Below are 16538 nucleotides of genomic sequence, written 5' to 3'. Positions count from 1 at the left end.
TTTAATTATTTAAAAACAAAGCAAATAAAACTATATATGTATGTGTTCTACAAAGATAAAGTATTTCTATGGTATGAAATAAAAAATAATTGGGTTTGTAAGAAATTATTTCAATCTGGCTAATATCACTAATTAAAATGGCATCAAGTTTCATTAACATTTTTCCACACATTTTTTTTATTGCTCGTCTTTTTTATTCAGCCACAAATACACGTGGTGCGAGCCCATTCTCCAGTAAAATTTCTATGAGCAAAAAGCCTAGAGCTTTGTTATGAATGGTAAAAATAGAGCGACGTCACATTTTCATGGCCAAAATGAAGCAAGAAATACGAAAGAAAATATGCGCTGGCAGAGGCAGACAACTTGTTGCTCATCCGCCTGCCTCATACCATATGTAAATCTATATGTTTGTATATGAGCATGTAAATATATATACTATAATATATATATAAAACTGTACGCATTTGTCGTATTTATGTTTTGGCTTCTTCATTTTGGCATGCGCCTTGGCCAAAAACGAGGGCTGGCTAATTGATAAACAAGGCATGTGACTCAGGGAATGCCAAAATGATTGAACTTTCTGTCAATTAAAAAAAAAAAAAAAACTATGGATCGTTTGCATTTTTTCACTTAATAATATGAAGAGAAATGCTTAATGGAATAGGCTGAAATTTATTATTATTTTTAAATATTGAATTATTTATATGGAAATACCCAAGCAATTATTGCGGTATTTATTACAATAGGGAATATTTACAGCTTTAGATTTTCTTTTTGTTCGACCGATATACTAATTTACGACTCACACGATAGATAACCGAATCATAGCCCGGGTCTATAGTGGCAACTACATAGCAAACGATGGCCAGGGCCAAGGCCATCGACAGAGAGAACCACAAAATAATGTTGAATATGATCGGAAAATCGCGATCTGGAAGCTTTTTAAATGGATTTGTATTATTGCCCGACTTCGTAACACGCCCGGATATGTCTGCGATCATCTCTCTATCTGTAGTCTGCACAAAGAGCAGCGATTTGCGAATGAGCCGGGCCGCACTCAGTAGACGAGAAATAGCTTGATTGATAATATGTTTGGCCTCTAACACCAGACTATAATTGTTGGTCTTGACAATGGTCCGCAATGAGATGCGTATGACGATCACCTGCGATGGCTGTAACAAGTGAGTCAAGTTCTCACTGACGGCATGCATATAGCCAACTTCCTCAAGGAACTTTCGATGCGTCTCATACTCAGCAGGCTTGAAGTGCTGCATGGGCTCCGCCATGGGCACAGTGTTATTTCCAAAGTAGTGCTTATACTTCGCTACACCGAGAGTATGGTTAGTGAAATTTAAATCATATACGGTCCTTGGATCAAGTTCGCCAATGAAATTGTCCATGGACTTCAGAGTTTCCGAATTCAATAGATCATAAACCTTCAAGGTTTCCAATGGTTCTAGCCTATAAATACCTTGGATATGCACCAGTATTGTAGAAGTGGCACCCAAATCAAAGGGATTCGCAATGACCAAGCCGCTCCAATTACTATTGCCACTCGTAGTATGCCCTTGAGTGGCCAGCAGCACATCGCTCAAGTAGAAGCTATCGAGTTGATCCCCGCCAATCCAATCCGCTGATGGAGGAGTGTGCAAGACTCTAAGCTCGCCATCCGCTCGTATGCCAGCACTGAACAAGAAAAGAGTTAGAAAATTCAATAACATTTTAGGTATTTTAATTATAGCTTCTCTTATTTGAGAAAGTTCAGAGACTGTGCTACCAGATAGAGACTGATTTAACTTACACAAATGAAAGCCTACTCTGTTTACTTCATTATTATTGATGTCCTTTGCCTTATCAACGTATCACGTAGCTTTTGTGCTGCGCAATTTATCAATGAATGTTTATGTATATATACATATATACGTATCATATATATATTATATATATAGGACAAAAGCTCCTTTTCTGTGGGCAAAAGCTTTTGTCGGCATCGTCGTGACATCATACCACCCACAAATGTTATGACCGCCAAGAGACACACATACACAAGCACATTAATGGCACAACAAGTATTATGGTAACCAATTAAGAATATTTGACTAAGAGATACTCTACGCTGAAAGTAAGTAAATACTTAAAACTAAAAAAGAGAATATTTAAAATTCAAATGAGATTATTAAAATATTCCTCATCCTTTAATTTTAATTTTTTTTTTAATTTGTAAAATTTAAATGTAATTAAAAACATAATGCCAATGCAAAAAAAAAAAATAAAATAAATAAATAAATAAAAATAAATAAATAAATAACATAATGATTACTTCAAGCATTTACCCATCGTCCCATTTACAGGGTATTGCAAGCACAACACAGTGCGAGGTAGCACTTGAACGTTGATTTCTTGGTAGAAGCCACCAATAGCAAAAAGCTAGCTGAATGTCAGACTGTCGTTTCGCCTTATTGTCTGGGCTGGTGGCCTTTTTTCTTTTTTGGAGGGGGCGCCACAATTTCAAAAATTAAATGCGCGTCGCTTAGTCGCAATTCAACCTGTACGGCTAAAGGGCTGGAGCTGGAGCGTGTTTATTATTTGTATTAGAAGCAGAAGCTCTGAAGGAAATTGAACGCACTATCGATTGATTTTGGTTTTGTGAACATGGCCAGTCGCGAGGGTTGTCTGAAGGTCCTGCTCATTGTTTTAAATGTGTTATTAACGGTGCGTATACGTCATATTTATATATATGCTCTGTGTCCGCATTAATTGCCCAGTTAATTTTCAGCTAGTTGGCATCGCCTTCATTGCGTTCTCCGTTTATGAGCTGAACAACGTTTCGGCGGGCACTTTTCAGCACGTCGCAATTGTGGTGCAAATCTTTGTGGGCACGTTTGTGGTGCTGAGCTCGTTTCTAGGTTGCTTTGCTGGCGCACGGCTCTCCCTGAGCCTCATTTGGAGCGTGAGTGGGGAGAACTTGTTATCGAATATCACCTAATACTTTCTTCTGACAGTTCGTCAGCTGTATGCTGATATTGATTGGCTTGCAAGTCTATATAATTGTCGCAGCTCACGTCACGGACTACGTGGAACGATCCCGCACAGATTTCCTGGCTCTATGGGCGGATCAGCGTCGCAGCAAGGAGCGCATTGCATTTATCGAGCAGAAGGTGAGTTGGATTACAGAAATTCGGAAAATCAGTTCTTTATCCTTTCCTTTGACAGTACACATGTTGCGGCCAGAGTGGCCCTCAGGACTACATCCTTCAAGGTGTTGGCTTTCCACTCAGCTGCTATGAGGACAAGGAGAGACTGCAGAGTAAACTCTATGGCAACGGCTGCTTGGAGGCTGTGCAATCGCATGCCACTGATAATCTCATCTACGGGCTGATCAGCAAATGGCTGCTCTTCGCGCTAGAGGCAAGTTGACCTTAACATCAATTCGGTTGAATAATTTATGGCTAGCTTAGAAGGGTTAAGAATAGATTTTATAAAATATTTTGTATGTTTATATGCAAGAGTATGTTGGCTAGGGAATATGTCAAGTAGATTCTTAAGTAAGGTTGGGGAAAGTATTTTATTTTCTATTATATTATAGTCGAGTAGATATATTCATAGGAGAGATCATAGCTTTGCTCCTTTCTCGACTCTTAAATCATTTTATGGTTAATTTCATATTTTCTTGGCTCTCTAAATTTGTTAGTGTATTAATTATTCTCCACATGGAAGTGAAGGCCTGTAGCTTGAATATTAAATCATTTTACCTTCTGTCTTCCATCTTTTCCAGCTTGGCGCTTTGGGCGCAGCCACCCACTTGGGCATCACCGTGCGCAATAAACAGCGACGTGAGCGTTTTTGAAAAGGTTTCCCAATTGGCCATTAGCTCATAATGCAGTTGAAAACTTAAACGTAGCATCCTTAAGTGTTGGCATTTTACAATATACAAATATCGTGCGAAACGAAATGAAACGAAACTCAATTGATACGATCCAATTAAATGGTCTATAAATTTGTATATTGTGTTTTCTTTTCTTTGCTTTCTCGAATAGTTGTTGTAGTTGTGTTGTATATTCCAAAACTACTTATAGATATAGACAGCATAGCTGAATAGATGCGTCTAAGTAGATAGATATATAGCCTGCCTATAAAGACGCATATAAAAATACATGGGAAACTTGCGAACGTCTCGCTGCGGGACTTGGGCGGGACAGCTGCTGGGGATGTGTCTCTTGAGTAACGACCAAAAAGAATGAGAAAAAAAAATTATAGCAAAAAAGAAAAACCGACCGTGCGGCAACCACTCAACGCTTTTGTAAACATTTCGCATTTCTTCTTCAAACTGAACGAGTTGAGTTCTCGTGGCAACCGAAAAAGCCTTAACAGAAGCGCGCGCGTCTTCGTACGGATTGGAGATTCAACATACAGCGCGACGACGGCCATAAAACAATTATTTGAAAACATATAAAAAGTACAGAGAAATAAATAAAGAGCGAGCATATTTTAGCATATATTTCAAAAGAATTTTAGTTGCCGCTGCCAACAATGCCCACATTGCAGGTGTGTCTGCAATGGACGGCCGTGGTGTTCAATACATTTACTTTGGTGAGTTCTGTGCTTTTCATTTAATTAATACTTTTTTAGTTATTTTTCTCCACATATTAATGGAAACATATGTGTGTGAATAAACGCTATGCTGACATATGTAGGCTCATTAGCATTTATACAAATTGTTCTCAAGTTTTTCCATTAACAAGTAGTTTGCCGCTTGACGCACACTGCGTATGAGTAATATGCTCGTTAAGCGACACTGTGCGTATAAGTAATATGTACGATGAAGCTGGACAGAAGCTATAGAAGCTATTTATAATTAAGCTCATTTAGTTAACAATCACTTTACTTTTAATTATTGCTTATATATATATATATATATATATATATATATATATGCATATATTTAGCCTTTACTTTATATACAGCTAATTTGGCATCAAACAAATCTCTTGCTTCCATTGCGCCCAGACAAGTTGTCACTTTACTTATTTTTAATTATTGCTATATTTTTCGCACTTAGTATATCTGTGTGCGAGAGCTGATGAGTGCGTGTGTGTATTGTGTGTGTGTGTGTGACTGTGTCTCGCTGGGCATTTAAAAATAAAGCCGCCAGTAATTCCATGCGTTAATATTTGCTTTTATTTTGGCCTGACATAAAGACAGCGAACATTTTCATTGTATTTGCTCATTAATTTTTTTGGCTTGATTTTGATTTTTATATTTGTGTTTTTCTTTTTATTTTATGACGCGTTATTAATTCACATGATTTTTATTTTGATCATTAATTTCTTCTCTTATGTTCTTAGATAATTGGCAGCCTGGCTGCCTTAGCCGGCGTCTACGAGCTGATCTACAAACTGGACGAGGGCTCTGCAACTCACATTGACTTCGAGAAGATCAGGCAGCTGACCATGGCTGGAACCCTCATCCTGGCTGCAGTGATCGGCTGCTCGGGCGCTTTTCTCGGCTCCATCAAGGTGCTGGTGGTGGTGCGTTTGATAGAGGAATTATAAAAATGAACTGAATTAACATATTTATTATACTCAGCACTTGGTCTTCTTGGTGTGCTTGATAGGCGCGCACATTTATCGACTGATGCATTACAATGAGGCCAGACACGTGAATACCACAGAGGAGTTTGTCATGGGCATTTGGCTGAAGGAGCTGTCGCATTCCGGTGCTATGCATCAACTGGAGCAGAGGGTAAGAATTTACATAATTTGGATTAGATTTACATAAATCTAATATCTGTGTTTCTCCAGTATGAATGCTGCGGCAACAAGGGCTTCTCCGATTACACGAGCACCATGCGTGCGCCTCAGAGCTGTTTCCATACCGTCGACGGTGTGCATGCGCTCTATCCCTATACAGAGGGTTGCATGTCGGCCGTGAAGCGTGCTCATCTCTCAATCTATCGCTTTGAGAAGTGGGTGCACTGTGGACTGATTGGCTATGAAGTGAGCTATGCATAGTATAAATTGTAGATTATTCTCTCTAATATGTATTTCTCTTTTGAAGATTATCGGCATTATTTTGGGCATTACGCTGTGCTGTCAGCTGACCAACAAGCCGCGTCGCTACACCTACTAGAACTTACGATTCTTTATATAATACAATAAACGACTTATTTGATATGATGTTGAAGCTCAAACATTGTCCAGCAGCTGGGTACGGGAGCCCACATGATTGGCGCGCGGCTCGCGGCGCACACCTGGCGGCACCTGCTGTCGTGCGAGTCGCTCGCGCCGTCTCAGCTTATAAAGCAGCCCGCTCAACACAATCGTCTGCACCAGTATGAAAATCTGTGTGCATACAAGTAATTTGTTATTGTCATTGAAGGTCAGTGAACTGGTCGCTGTGACTGGTCTTTACCTCAAGGCCAATGATGCACCACATGAAGAGCTTATCGCGCTGCTCGATACGGCTGCGGCCATGCTTCAATGTCGCTTGACAGCCGCGTGTAAAAAGCAGCTCATCGCTGCCAGGCTGATAACAACTTTTGGGTATGGGCAACTGCATAGCCTTGTAGTCGCTGGCATTATTGTAGCCGCAGCAATGATGCTGCTGCTCATACTGCTGCATAAGCTCCGGCTGCTTCTCCAATTTGTGCCAGACCGTCAGCAGCTCCAGCTGCTGCGAGGTGTTTTTATAGCGACTGTGCGGCTGATAGTTATGCAGCTGCAAATACTCCAGTCCGAGCACGATCAAAATGAAGCCGGTAAACTTAAAAGTGAAGCAGATTAGCATATATTATTCCGATTTATACATAAATCATTTCAACTCACAATTATATTCACACTAAGCAAATCACTGACCAGGCCATAGCAGCCAAATATAATTATGGTGCAGATCGTAGCCCCGAGCACCAGACTTTCCACAAAGTACGTATGCTCCGGCGTGTTTGGTTGCGCCATCTGCAGACCCAATCCACCGGCAGCCATTACGCCAATGGCCAGCAGCTGTAAGAGAATAATTAATTAATAATTTATAGCCAACAGATGCAAAGTGCAAGCTCACCATATACAGCAAATTGGACAAGAGTCCAGTGTACTTAATTGTGGTGTAGCAGCAGATCATCTTGCGAATGCGGCAATCTGCAGCAGTTGCTTTCATTTTAAAGCAGATGCAGAGGCTCTTAATCTATGTTGACTATATACATATACGATTATAATATAAAAGGTGAAGATAGCACACAGTGACAATTTCTACGTTATTTTTCGCTTTTATTTAAGTGTTATATAAAATGTAAGGTATTTGTTACTCTTTTTTTTGTTTTTGTTTTTGTTTTGTCTAGTGTCGCCTTAAAATTTCCTAAAAATTTGCACTTAATAAATATGACATAGAATTGCATAGAGTACCAATAAAGTTGGAGAAAAGCTCCCAGGCAAACACTGAAAACAATTCAAGTGGGCGTGTCCCGGTGTAGAAATACACGAACAGGTGATTGCGCTCGTATTTGTGAGTGTGCGTCGGGGGGTCGTTAAACAATTTCAATAAATATCACATTGTGTTAGATCGCTGGCAGGGGATTAATTTCGTTTGATTATAAACATAAAAGCAGCTTCACATGCGCCACGGCAGCGGTATAAGTCCCCATTTCTGTGTTATATCCTTGAAGTTACATTCCATGCAGAGTACCACCTTCTCCACCTTCTGGCTGCGTGTGTTCGTCGCCGATTTGAGCGTAAGGCATAGATTCGTCTCACGATGCGAAATTTGTTGGGTCTGTAAGGAGAGAGTGAATACAGATTAGCTTGTAATTTATTAAGAATCTGTCCGCCTGATTACTCACATCCATGTCATAGGTCCACTGTTGACTTGGATCGCTAATGCACTGCGTCAGCACCACATTGGAGCTCGTTGCATTCCGATTTTTCAGTAGCTTGAATGCCCCGTTTTTGGGCGGGCGATAGGTGAGGCAAACATTATCATTTGTCATTATCTGACCCTTGGGCGTTATGACGAACATGTCCATTGTTTGTGCGTGTGATGAGCAATCGCCCACCGTCACCGGCTGTAGCGAGGTGCGCGGTGCATCGTCGTGCAGGGGACGCAAGCACTTGTCGCGCTCCAAGTCAATTAGCGACATAAATTCCTCGGCCTTGCTCTCGATCTCCTCAAAGGCGCGCTTCCACTCGCGCGACAGCGCTCGTCCCGGCAAGTTCTTCATGTGATTGCTGTACGCCTGGGCGCACTCCGTCTCACCATCCAGCCATATAATCTTGCCAAAGAAACGATCCGGCGCGGGAAAGAAGTGCTCTGGCCATATATTCTCGAGGTACCAGGAAAATGGCTTGCAGTTCAGTTTCTCGCGTAATGCTAAGCGCTCCGTAACATTCACCTTGTCCTTGGCGCTTAGCGAGAGGCCGGCCGTATAGAGCATGACAAAGTATTGCCAGTCGTCCATCCAGACAGTTGCAGCGCGTGCCAGATTCGAGGTGAGAACCTCGCTCATGCCGCCAGGGAAGGTGTACGGTGTGCTGCTCCGGAATATGTGACCCACGTGGGAGCAGGGGCTGATCTCGATGCGTCCGCCGCACTGCCAAATGCGAAAGGACATCTCCACATTCTCACCGCCCCAGATGCGCATGTCCCTATCATAGGCGCCCATTTCATAAAAGTACTTGCGATCGATGGCAAACAGTCCGCCAGCCATGCCCGGCGTGGCTATAGGCGCCGTGCTGTCTTTGTTTTCCTTTGCGATCGCTTGTCGTGTCTTGCGATCGGAGGAGAACCACCGGAAACTCAGTTGCCAATTGAAGGCGCCCCAATGGTTCTCAAAGGTTTTCGTATAGCTAAAGTTATCATCCGATATGATGTCGATAACAGGGCAAATGACAACGTTGCGGGATTCCTTAATGCGTGCCAGCAGCGGCTCTAGCCAGCCCCTCGAGCATTCACAGTGTGCATCCAAAAAGGTGAGCACGTCGCCACGTGCATGCTGGGCGCCCATCAAGCGAGCAGGCACCAAGCCGCTGCGCTCCTTCATGCGATACAAGCGCGTGGGCACCTTTAGCACTTCGATGTACGCCTCGAGCTGACGCTTTAAAAAGGCTGCAAGAATAAGGCGAAGGTGCTTAGTTTTGTAATGACTTCAATGAGTCATCGGCTACTTACAGCGATCGCTGGCATCGTCCACTAAAATGATTTCCCTAAGCAGATGTCGCGGCGATCGATTTATGACGCTCGTTATCGTGCGCAGCAGCACAGACCAGGCCTCGTTGTGGAAGACAATGATCACCGATGTGGTGGGCATGTTCTGAGTGTAACGCTTCTCTCGACATCTAGAATGGTAGAGTGGCATACATATATGTATTTTATATATCTAGTTGAAAGTGAAAAGTTTCCACTCTTTACTTACTCATTCGTTCTGTAGTCCTTGAGTGTTCTATTTAGTGGTATACGATCGCTGGCCAATAAATTAAAGCTATTCAGCTTGAAGAAGCGCTGCATACGAAAGCGATCTCGCAATGGAATTATTACGGGTCGGCCATCGGCGCCCTCGCCCTGTTTAGGTTCGAACTGGTTAATGTTGTAATCATCTGCAAATGTATAGTCATTGAACATTTAAGTTGCTTTTATCTCTACTAGTTGTTTTTGGTATTGGTGTTGATGTTGATGTGATTGTGTATTGTGTCATTGATGTGGTTTATTAACCTGCAGTCATATTGCTGAAGATGTCTCCCTTGCCAATATAGTGAGCCACAATGTTTTTGTACGGCCACAGTGAGCGTCGTTTTGGCGGCGGTTTTGGATGACTTCGCACGTTGATTGGACCGGACAGAGATAAATAAAAATATAAATAAATAAGAAACAGAAAAAAACAAACAAACAATAGATGACAATGGCAATGTTGGGCAGTTAACAATACAAGTGGAAATGCAAAATAGCTACGGAAAAAAATCGAAAGCAAGGCTGGAAATGGAGATGAAGATGAAGTCGAGTCAACCCACTCGAGTGTAACAACAGCCACTTGCAACATCACCTAAGCAGCTAAGCAGCCAAGCAGCTAAGAAGCTACTGAAGTAGTCAACTAGTCGGATCGTCGCTTAGGCAGACAGTCAGCTAATTTGGTAGTCAGATAGTCAGCCAGTCAGTTAAGCAGCTAGTAAAGTTTGCAACCGGTAATACAGCCAGTTCGTCTGCAATTCAGCCAGATTGATTGCCAATCGGGCAGTTAATCCCTTAGTCAGCCAGTCAGCTCGACCGCCTTTCGGGCAGTTAGTTCTTTTGTCAGCTAGTCAGCCATTCAGTCAGTGTACTAGTCAGTCACTCAGCCATTCAGTCAGTCAGCTGGTCGACTACACAGCCATTCAGTCAATCGCCAGATTGTTTGTCAGTTAGTCGTTTAGTCAGGCAGTCAGTTAGTCAGCCAGCTCGACCGTCAGCCATTTAGCCAGTTAGTCAACTTTATTTGAAGGAAATTATGCAATGCACTGCATCGTAATGATGTTTTAGAGTTTGTAATCCAAGTTTGCTTGCAACTTCGTGGCAAAAATTTGTGCAAATTTCACTATGCGCATTGTTGAACAATAGAAGACAATGGAATATATTCAATTTTCGGTCACTCACCGCGGCTCTACCTCAGCGTTTTGTATACTTGACACATATAAATTTATGCTAATTGCAAACATGAAGAATGCAAAAAACAGCAAAAACAGATAAAGAAGCCAAAGCTTCTTTAGCTGCTGGAATCGCAGACCCATTTTGACGTGTATGGCTAAGCGTTATTTATTTTCGTTTTCTACTCGGAAGAGAGTTGTCCGTGTGCACGATGTGGTTGCCTTCAGATACGTAGTGCTAATGACCGGCAACAATAACCGAACCTCTCTCTCTGGGCTATACAAATTGATCACTTCTTTATATTTTGCTTGTGCTGTGGAGTTGTTCGCTGCGAGCGTCGAACTTGGCCGCGACCAATGCACTGTATACACCTTACACTACACTATGCGCGGCGTGCGTGAGTGTGTATTAATTGACAACACGTTATGAATACATGCTGGTCGAATGCTGGAAACTACGCTTTTAAAGCGGAAAACTAGTTAAGCGCACTGCTAATATTTTTATTGTGTTGATATTTGTAAACAACATATCGATAGCGCGAGCGATAGATTGTGGCGGTCGGTTAATATATTAAAGCTTAGGTGGCAACGCTGCGTCGCGCTGCTGATATTTAAACATTGAGATGTACATTTAATAATACAATTGGAATATATTACTACCACAGTTACTGCTTTATATTTATTAACACTTTATTCATAATTTCAAACCATTTGTCTATAATCGTTTACAGAACTTTACGCATATTTAAAAATAACAATAAGTTAATAGTTGCATAAAAACACAACAGGTGGCGCTCATTTCAGCTTCTTTAGTTTTCAAACAGAAAAACTTTGCGAGGTTTTAGGTTATAAACAAAACAATAGGTACCATTTTTGTACAACTTTGAATACTGTTTAAATTGTTAATCAAGTGTTGTATAAACTAGCGGTAGGGACGTCTGCGTTCCGCATTCTGTAATGTAATGGCAAACAGTCCGCCAACTATGACAGTTAATATCTGCAATTTGAATTAGTTAGTCAAGTACATATGTACTTAGATTGAGTAGATAGATTTACTTACTTCGAGGCCCACAACTGACCAATCACTAATGCGCTCATATCGAGTGCCTATGACATAAGCAGTGGCCAGTCGTTGGTTACAGCCCACTGTATATAAATCCGTAGCAATGCTTGAATTCTGATTTAAATAACAGCTAGCGGGCACGCGTAGTCTGCTATTGGCATAGTCCAGGGGGCCTGATTTGCCGCAACAGTGATACTAGAAGAAAAACATAATAATTAAATTAAAATAAAACAAATTCAGTTCGTCTTACCTTGATTTCATAGTAGGACATGCTGTCATTGCTGTATAGTTGCTGCTGCCAGGCATTGTAGATGGTCTCATTGGCCAACAACTGAAAGTTGATTGGTTGTGCGAATATAACGGTAATTTGTGCACATATTAATGCTAACAAAATTGCAACATACTATAAAAATTAAATAAAAATAATTATTATTTGTAGGCATACTCGAGTAGACGTAATACTCACAATCCAATTAAGACGAATGTCCTCACGCAGCGCCGCAATGCAGCCAAAGATGGTGCTGCCGAAGAGCAGTATACCCAGCACTATGCCCAATATGCAGGGTATGCGAATGGCCTCACTGTGCGGGAACACTGCTAGGGCATACGAGCAAGCCGCTATAGACAGTGCGCTAAACACCTGATAGAAACATGTATCATCTATCTGCCCAACTGATAACTCTTGATATATTAGCTCAATACTCACACAACAAAGAAAATCCAAGACGAACGATGAGATTTTTAGCGTTTTCGTACCGCAACTCATTTTTGTAATATTTCGTGTGCGAATATTCGTACCAGTTTGACTGAACTGAGCACGAGGAAAATATGTATGGAACCAAAATCAAACAATGTTATTTTGCTGTGTCCATTTTTGTAGCTTAGACAACATTCAGAAGCTCTACAGCTCTAGCTGATAGGGCGATAACAGAGTGATAACAGCTGTGCATAACTTATCGCTCAATAAATATGATTGGGTAGATCGTATGTATAGCTGTAGCAATTTGATATTTTTCAGCCATTCCACTCAACTAATAATTAACCCGCATGTTTGATATGCACTCCAGATGTGCCAGCTGCAAAACAGAACTAAATTAGACAATTACATATGGATATATGTATAAATGTATACATATATAAATTTGAGTTTGTCAGTAAGTCCACATTGTCATCATTTAATATCAGTTTGGTATCGCGGATTGTATGTGTGTGCGGCATTAGCAAGCGTTGTTATCAGCAAATTAGTTTAGAGAGCGCTCAGTCTATGGCTCAGGGTCATGCGCCAACTAGGGACAGAGAAGACTGTGTATTACCCTAACTCTTGAGACCATTTGAGTGTCTTTTTCGATTGTGTTTCAATCTATAATGCATAATCCATCACATGTAACTTAACTATCTGAGATTATCTATCACTTTATTCTCAAGGGCCTTATATATTTAGTCATATTTACTTCGAATGACTTATACAGATTTGTCGTAGTATTGTACAAGGTCTAAAAATTTCATCTTTCATGTGTGACCCTTTACATTCCAACCATTTGTCACTTGTATTTCACTTCACTATTCGTACTGTTCTAAAAAACTCAGCATTATCTGTTGCACCCCATTTTCGTTTCACTTCAAACAATAATCTATAAGTAGTATTCCATTTCAATTTTAATCTGTTGTAGAAGGTACGTCAACTTATATTTAAACTATATTCCACTTATAGATAAAACATATACATACACATTTCAGTTGTTTTCTTTTTGCTTGACGGCATGCATAAAGATCTGATCCACATGTGAACTATAACCAGAATTTTGATTAAAGTTTGATTCAGATACTTGATATGTTCCCTCTTGTATTTTTCCCCGGTTCCATTTACCATTCACATTTTCCACTAAAAATAAATATTTTTATTTCATAATTCACTTTACTCTATTATTTCTTTCTTTATTTCCGTCTTTCTAGACTTTCATATTTTGATATGCTCACTTAGGTGTAGGTATATTTTCAATGAAGTTATCTTCGTCATATTTATGGGCGTGTCCGTGCGCCACATGTATTAAGTTTGTGTACTGCTCAGAGTCAAGTAAACGACTCACTACTCACTAAATTGAGTTAACCAGAAATGGGGGCTTAGGCAAATATCTGATAAGCATAGCCTCTAGAGCTTTGCTCTCTATTAGCAGTATGTTATTTCTCACAGTGTTATTTTTATTTATATGCGCACCTTTTTTAAACGCCGTCGCACAATAATTTCCCAGTAGAATCATTATCGCAACTAACTGACGGTGAAGCGGCACTCGGTTGTTTTTTAGTAATTCAGTCTAAAAAAGTCGTCAACGAAGCAGGTGCATCGGTTTTTGATACCGTGTATTATAGTATCCTAACAAATATATATATATCTATATAAATATATAAACCATAGAAAAATGGGTTGTGCAACAGCAACGATCAAATATCTTGTGTTCATATTCAATGCCCTCTGCGCGGTGAGTAACAAAAAATAAAAATTGTAATTAAGCCGAACTGACTCTCAGTTAGTCAGCGTCAAAGTTCAGCAATTTTTAGTTTCGTTATCAGCGTTCATATACACACACGAATGATGTATGAGCTTTGTGTGTATATAGTATTTATTTACCTATAGATACATACCTGGGCGCGGCACAGAAAATGAACCAAATTGAACAATTTCCCGCCCTTCTCACACTCCTATCTAAGTGGAACAGAGTCTTATTTCATAACCGACTTCCTCAACTTGAACTTAATGTTGTTTTTAAACTTTGTTTGGTTCCATTTTTCAGATTTTGGGCATTGGCGTTATTGTGGTCAACGCTATTGCCCTTAAAGATGTTGCTGAGGAGACACGCCCCATTGTTATAGTCTTCATTGTGATCGGCTCGATTGTCTTTCTGATATCGTTCTTTGGCTGCTGTGGCTCCATTAAACAAAGCACATGCCTCACCTGGATGGTAAGTAAATTAGTTTTAATATTCCCATTCGAATTTCTTAATTCATTTCTATATGTATTTATTTTGTAGTACTGCATTATTATGCTGATCCTTCTGGTGCTGTCTTGCGTGCTGTGCTTTGCCTATGTGAATCATATTAATGAATCACAGATTGCCCATGAGCAATTGAATACTGCCTGGGAAAAGCAGAAGAATGGCACGGACGCCATGGGCACCTATCAGACGACCGTAAGTTTTAGACAATTAAGACTAATTTTATAGCTTATTTTGTTTCCATTTTTATGATTTATATTTTTTTTTTTTAACTTATTATATTTTAATATATTAAATAAAAAAAAAATATATTGTCCTATTTTCTTTAAAGTCAGACAAGATGAAAATATCTAATTTCCATATACTTATATACAAAGTATCAGCACAATAGTTTTCATGTATTACATTATATTAAAATTGACATTTATAAATTATTACACTGTTACCTACATTTCTAATCATCTAACTTCTATTTTCAGTTCAAATGCTGTGGCATAACAGGCCCCATCGACTATACGAAATCGAATCTAACAATTCCAACCAGCTGTTATGTAACGAATAGCACTGCTACTACGTCCACACACACAGTTTACCCCGATGGCTGCTTAAAGAAAATGATCGATTTCTTTGAGCAGGCCACGAAATTGGTTAAGGTATTTGGCTGGATTCTGATAGCCGTTGAGGTATGTGCACTTATCTATAAAAATATATATATTTACTCTATTGACTCAACCTTAACAATCTGTTTGTTTTTAATTTTTTAGGCCGCCGCCTTTGTATGCTCCACAATTTTGGGCATTCACTTTAACAACGAGGAACGTCGTACCAGATATTAGGCTAGTTCCTAACTATGTTCCATTTGTATCATACTATGCTCCATAAATGTTCAAGAAGATTGAGTAGAAGCTAATAAAGTATTTTAATTAAGCCACGCAATTATTGCCTTGGAATCATTTTCGGGCGAGCTGAAGAATTATATAAGCTATGTTTTGACTAGATAAATATCATTTCGATCATTCTTGGAAATCATACCATATAGAAAAGTGAAAATGAAGAATGTAAAAAATAATAAATATTATAAATTAATTCTTTAAAATTAAATTCGTATTTTTCATAATCAGTGAATAAAATAAAAAATATATATATATAAATATGCAAAACATATATATGTTTGATGAAATATATATATTGCAGATTAACTAATACTGCCCATAAAAGAATATGATAACTACGAAAAGAAATATTGATATATAGAATTAAATGTATGAGGGCAAATTTATGTAGTTAATGAGATATTTATAAAAGTTATATATTTACAAGTTTTTGTGCTTTTTGTATATATAAAATATACAATTGTGTAAATAAGACGTATTTCATGGGGAAAGAAAAAGTATGTAGATTTAGTACAATTACTAGTGCACTAACCCTGACCATCGAGCAGCAAGGGATATATGTATAAGTAAAAAATAGACAATAATTGATCTTTAAGCAGGCAGAGAGAGGTCAACAGTGAAATAAATGCTTTGAAGAAAGTAAAATTATTGGTATCAAAGTGATTCATCTGAGTACAGTGCAAAGGCCGTTTGATAGTAAGATAGAAGTTGATATAATCAATTAACTAAGTATACCCTAGATAAGAACTATGGTATACAAATTTTTTTAGATAAGCGCCTTGTAGAGTTTATATGGAGATCTAAATAAAATTTAGTCGTAGTTAAAAGTTTTACATTTCAGAGTTTTAGAATACATTTTTTGATTGTTCATTGTAAACTCTCACTGATTTATTATCACAATTTATGGATTGCTAAGAAGCTCGTTAATCATTATAATTGATGGTACTATACAAGTATATTTTATTAATAGAATTCGTTTTAGGTTTTACTA

General features: G+C 39.3%; 7 protein-coding genes across 8 annotated transcripts; 3 read left to right on the top strand and 4 right to left on the bottom strand.

The window, feature by feature from the left end:
- Positions 1 to 652: 652 nt before the first annotated feature.
- On the bottom strand, positions 653 to 1795 carry LOC6578771 (ATPase H(+)-transporting accessory protein 2). The gene has a single exon (XM_032729967.2). The coding sequence runs from the start codon at positions 1719 to 1721 to the stop codon at positions 762 to 764; it is 960 nt and encodes a 319-aa protein (XP_032585858.1). The 5' UTR covers positions 1722 to 1795; the 3' UTR covers positions 653 to 761.
- A 627-nt stretch (positions 1796 to 2422) lies between these two features.
- LOC6578770 (protein late bloomer) lies at positions 2423 to 4003 on the top strand. Its single transcript, XM_002004640.4, has 5 exons — positions 2423 to 2712; positions 2777 to 2950; positions 3003 to 3158; positions 3214 to 3408; positions 3776 to 4003. Exons 1-5 carry the CDS (start codon positions 2653 to 2655, stop codon positions 3845 to 3847), a joined length of 657 nt encoding a protein of 218 aa, XP_002004676.1. The 5' UTR covers positions 2423 to 2652; the 3' UTR covers positions 3848 to 4003.
- Positions 4004 to 4158: 155 nt separating this feature from the next.
- LOC6578769 lies at positions 4159 to 6176 on the top strand. Of its 2 annotated transcripts, none has more exons than XM_002004639.4 (5): positions 4159 to 4590; positions 5346 to 5528; positions 5587 to 5742; positions 5802 to 5996; positions 6058 to 6176. In XM_002004639.4, the coding sequence occupies exons 1-5, from the start codon at positions 4531 to 4533 to the stop codon at positions 6127 to 6129; spliced, it is 666 nt and encodes a 221-aa protein (XP_002004675.1). In that variant the 5' UTR covers positions 4159 to 4530; the 3' UTR covers positions 6130 to 6176. The 2 variants fall into 2 exon arrangements, with proteins under 2 accessions (XP_002004675.1, XP_043866534.1); XM_044010599.1 differs by lacking the exon at positions 4159 to 4590 and adding an exon at positions 4991 to 5216.
- Positions 6014 to 7166, bottom strand: LOC6578768 (protein late bloomer). Its single transcript, XM_002004638.4, has 4 exons — positions 7057 to 7166; positions 6825 to 6998; positions 6412 to 6762; positions 6014 to 6341 (listed from the first exon to the last, which is right to left on the bottom strand). The coding sequence occupies exons 1-4, from the start codon at positions 7150 to 7152 to the stop codon at positions 6186 to 6188; spliced, it is 777 nt and encodes a 258-aa protein (XP_002004674.2). The 5' UTR covers positions 7153 to 7166; the 3' UTR covers positions 6014 to 6185.
- A 97-nt stretch (positions 7167 to 7263) lies between these two features.
- LOC6578767 (polypeptide N-acetylgalactosaminyltransferase 3) lies at positions 7264 to 11130 on the bottom strand. Its single transcript, XM_002004637.4, has 6 exons — positions 10612 to 11130; positions 9697 to 9797; positions 9401 to 9581; positions 9157 to 9323; positions 7832 to 9093; positions 7264 to 7764 (listed from the first exon to the last, which is right to left on the bottom strand). The coding sequence occupies exons 1-6, from the start codon at positions 10743 to 10745 to the stop codon at positions 7603 to 7605; spliced, it is 2007 nt and encodes a 668-aa protein (XP_002004673.1). The 5' UTR covers positions 10746 to 11130; the 3' UTR covers positions 7264 to 7602.
- A 136-nt stretch (positions 11131 to 11266) lies between these two features.
- LOC6578766 (protein late bloomer) lies at positions 11267 to 13525 on the bottom strand. Its single transcript, XM_032730197.2, has 6 exons — positions 13393 to 13525; positions 12371 to 12740; positions 12131 to 12304; positions 11915 to 12067; positions 11662 to 11859; positions 11267 to 11598 (listed from the first exon to the last, which is right to left on the bottom strand). The coding sequence occupies exons 2-6, from the start codon at positions 12428 to 12430 to the stop codon at positions 11524 to 11526; spliced, it is 660 nt and encodes a 219-aa protein (XP_032586088.1). The 5' UTR covers positions 12431 to 12740; positions 13393 to 13525; the 3' UTR covers positions 11267 to 11523.
- A 400-nt stretch (positions 13526 to 13925) lies between these two features.
- Positions 13926 to 15590, top strand: LOC6578765 (protein late bloomer). Its single transcript, XM_002004635.4, has 5 exons — positions 13926 to 14141; positions 14454 to 14621; positions 14691 to 14849; positions 15134 to 15337; positions 15419 to 15590. Exons 1-5 carry the CDS (start codon positions 14082 to 14084, stop codon positions 15488 to 15490), a joined length of 663 nt encoding a protein of 220 aa, XP_002004671.1. The 5' UTR covers positions 13926 to 14081; the 3' UTR covers positions 15491 to 15590.
- The last annotated feature ends 948 nt before the right edge of the window (positions 15591 to 16538 follow it).

Source organism: Drosophila mojavensis, unplaced genomic scaffold (assembly GCF_018153725.1).
Source record: "Drosophila mojavensis isolate 15081-1352.22 unplaced genomic scaffold, ASM1815372v1 contig_80, whole genome shotgun sequence".
Lineage (NCBI taxonomy): Eukaryota > Metazoa > Arthropoda > Insecta > Diptera > Drosophilidae > Drosophila > Drosophila mojavensis.
This window is presented reverse-complemented; position numbering and strand designations above follow the sequence as displayed.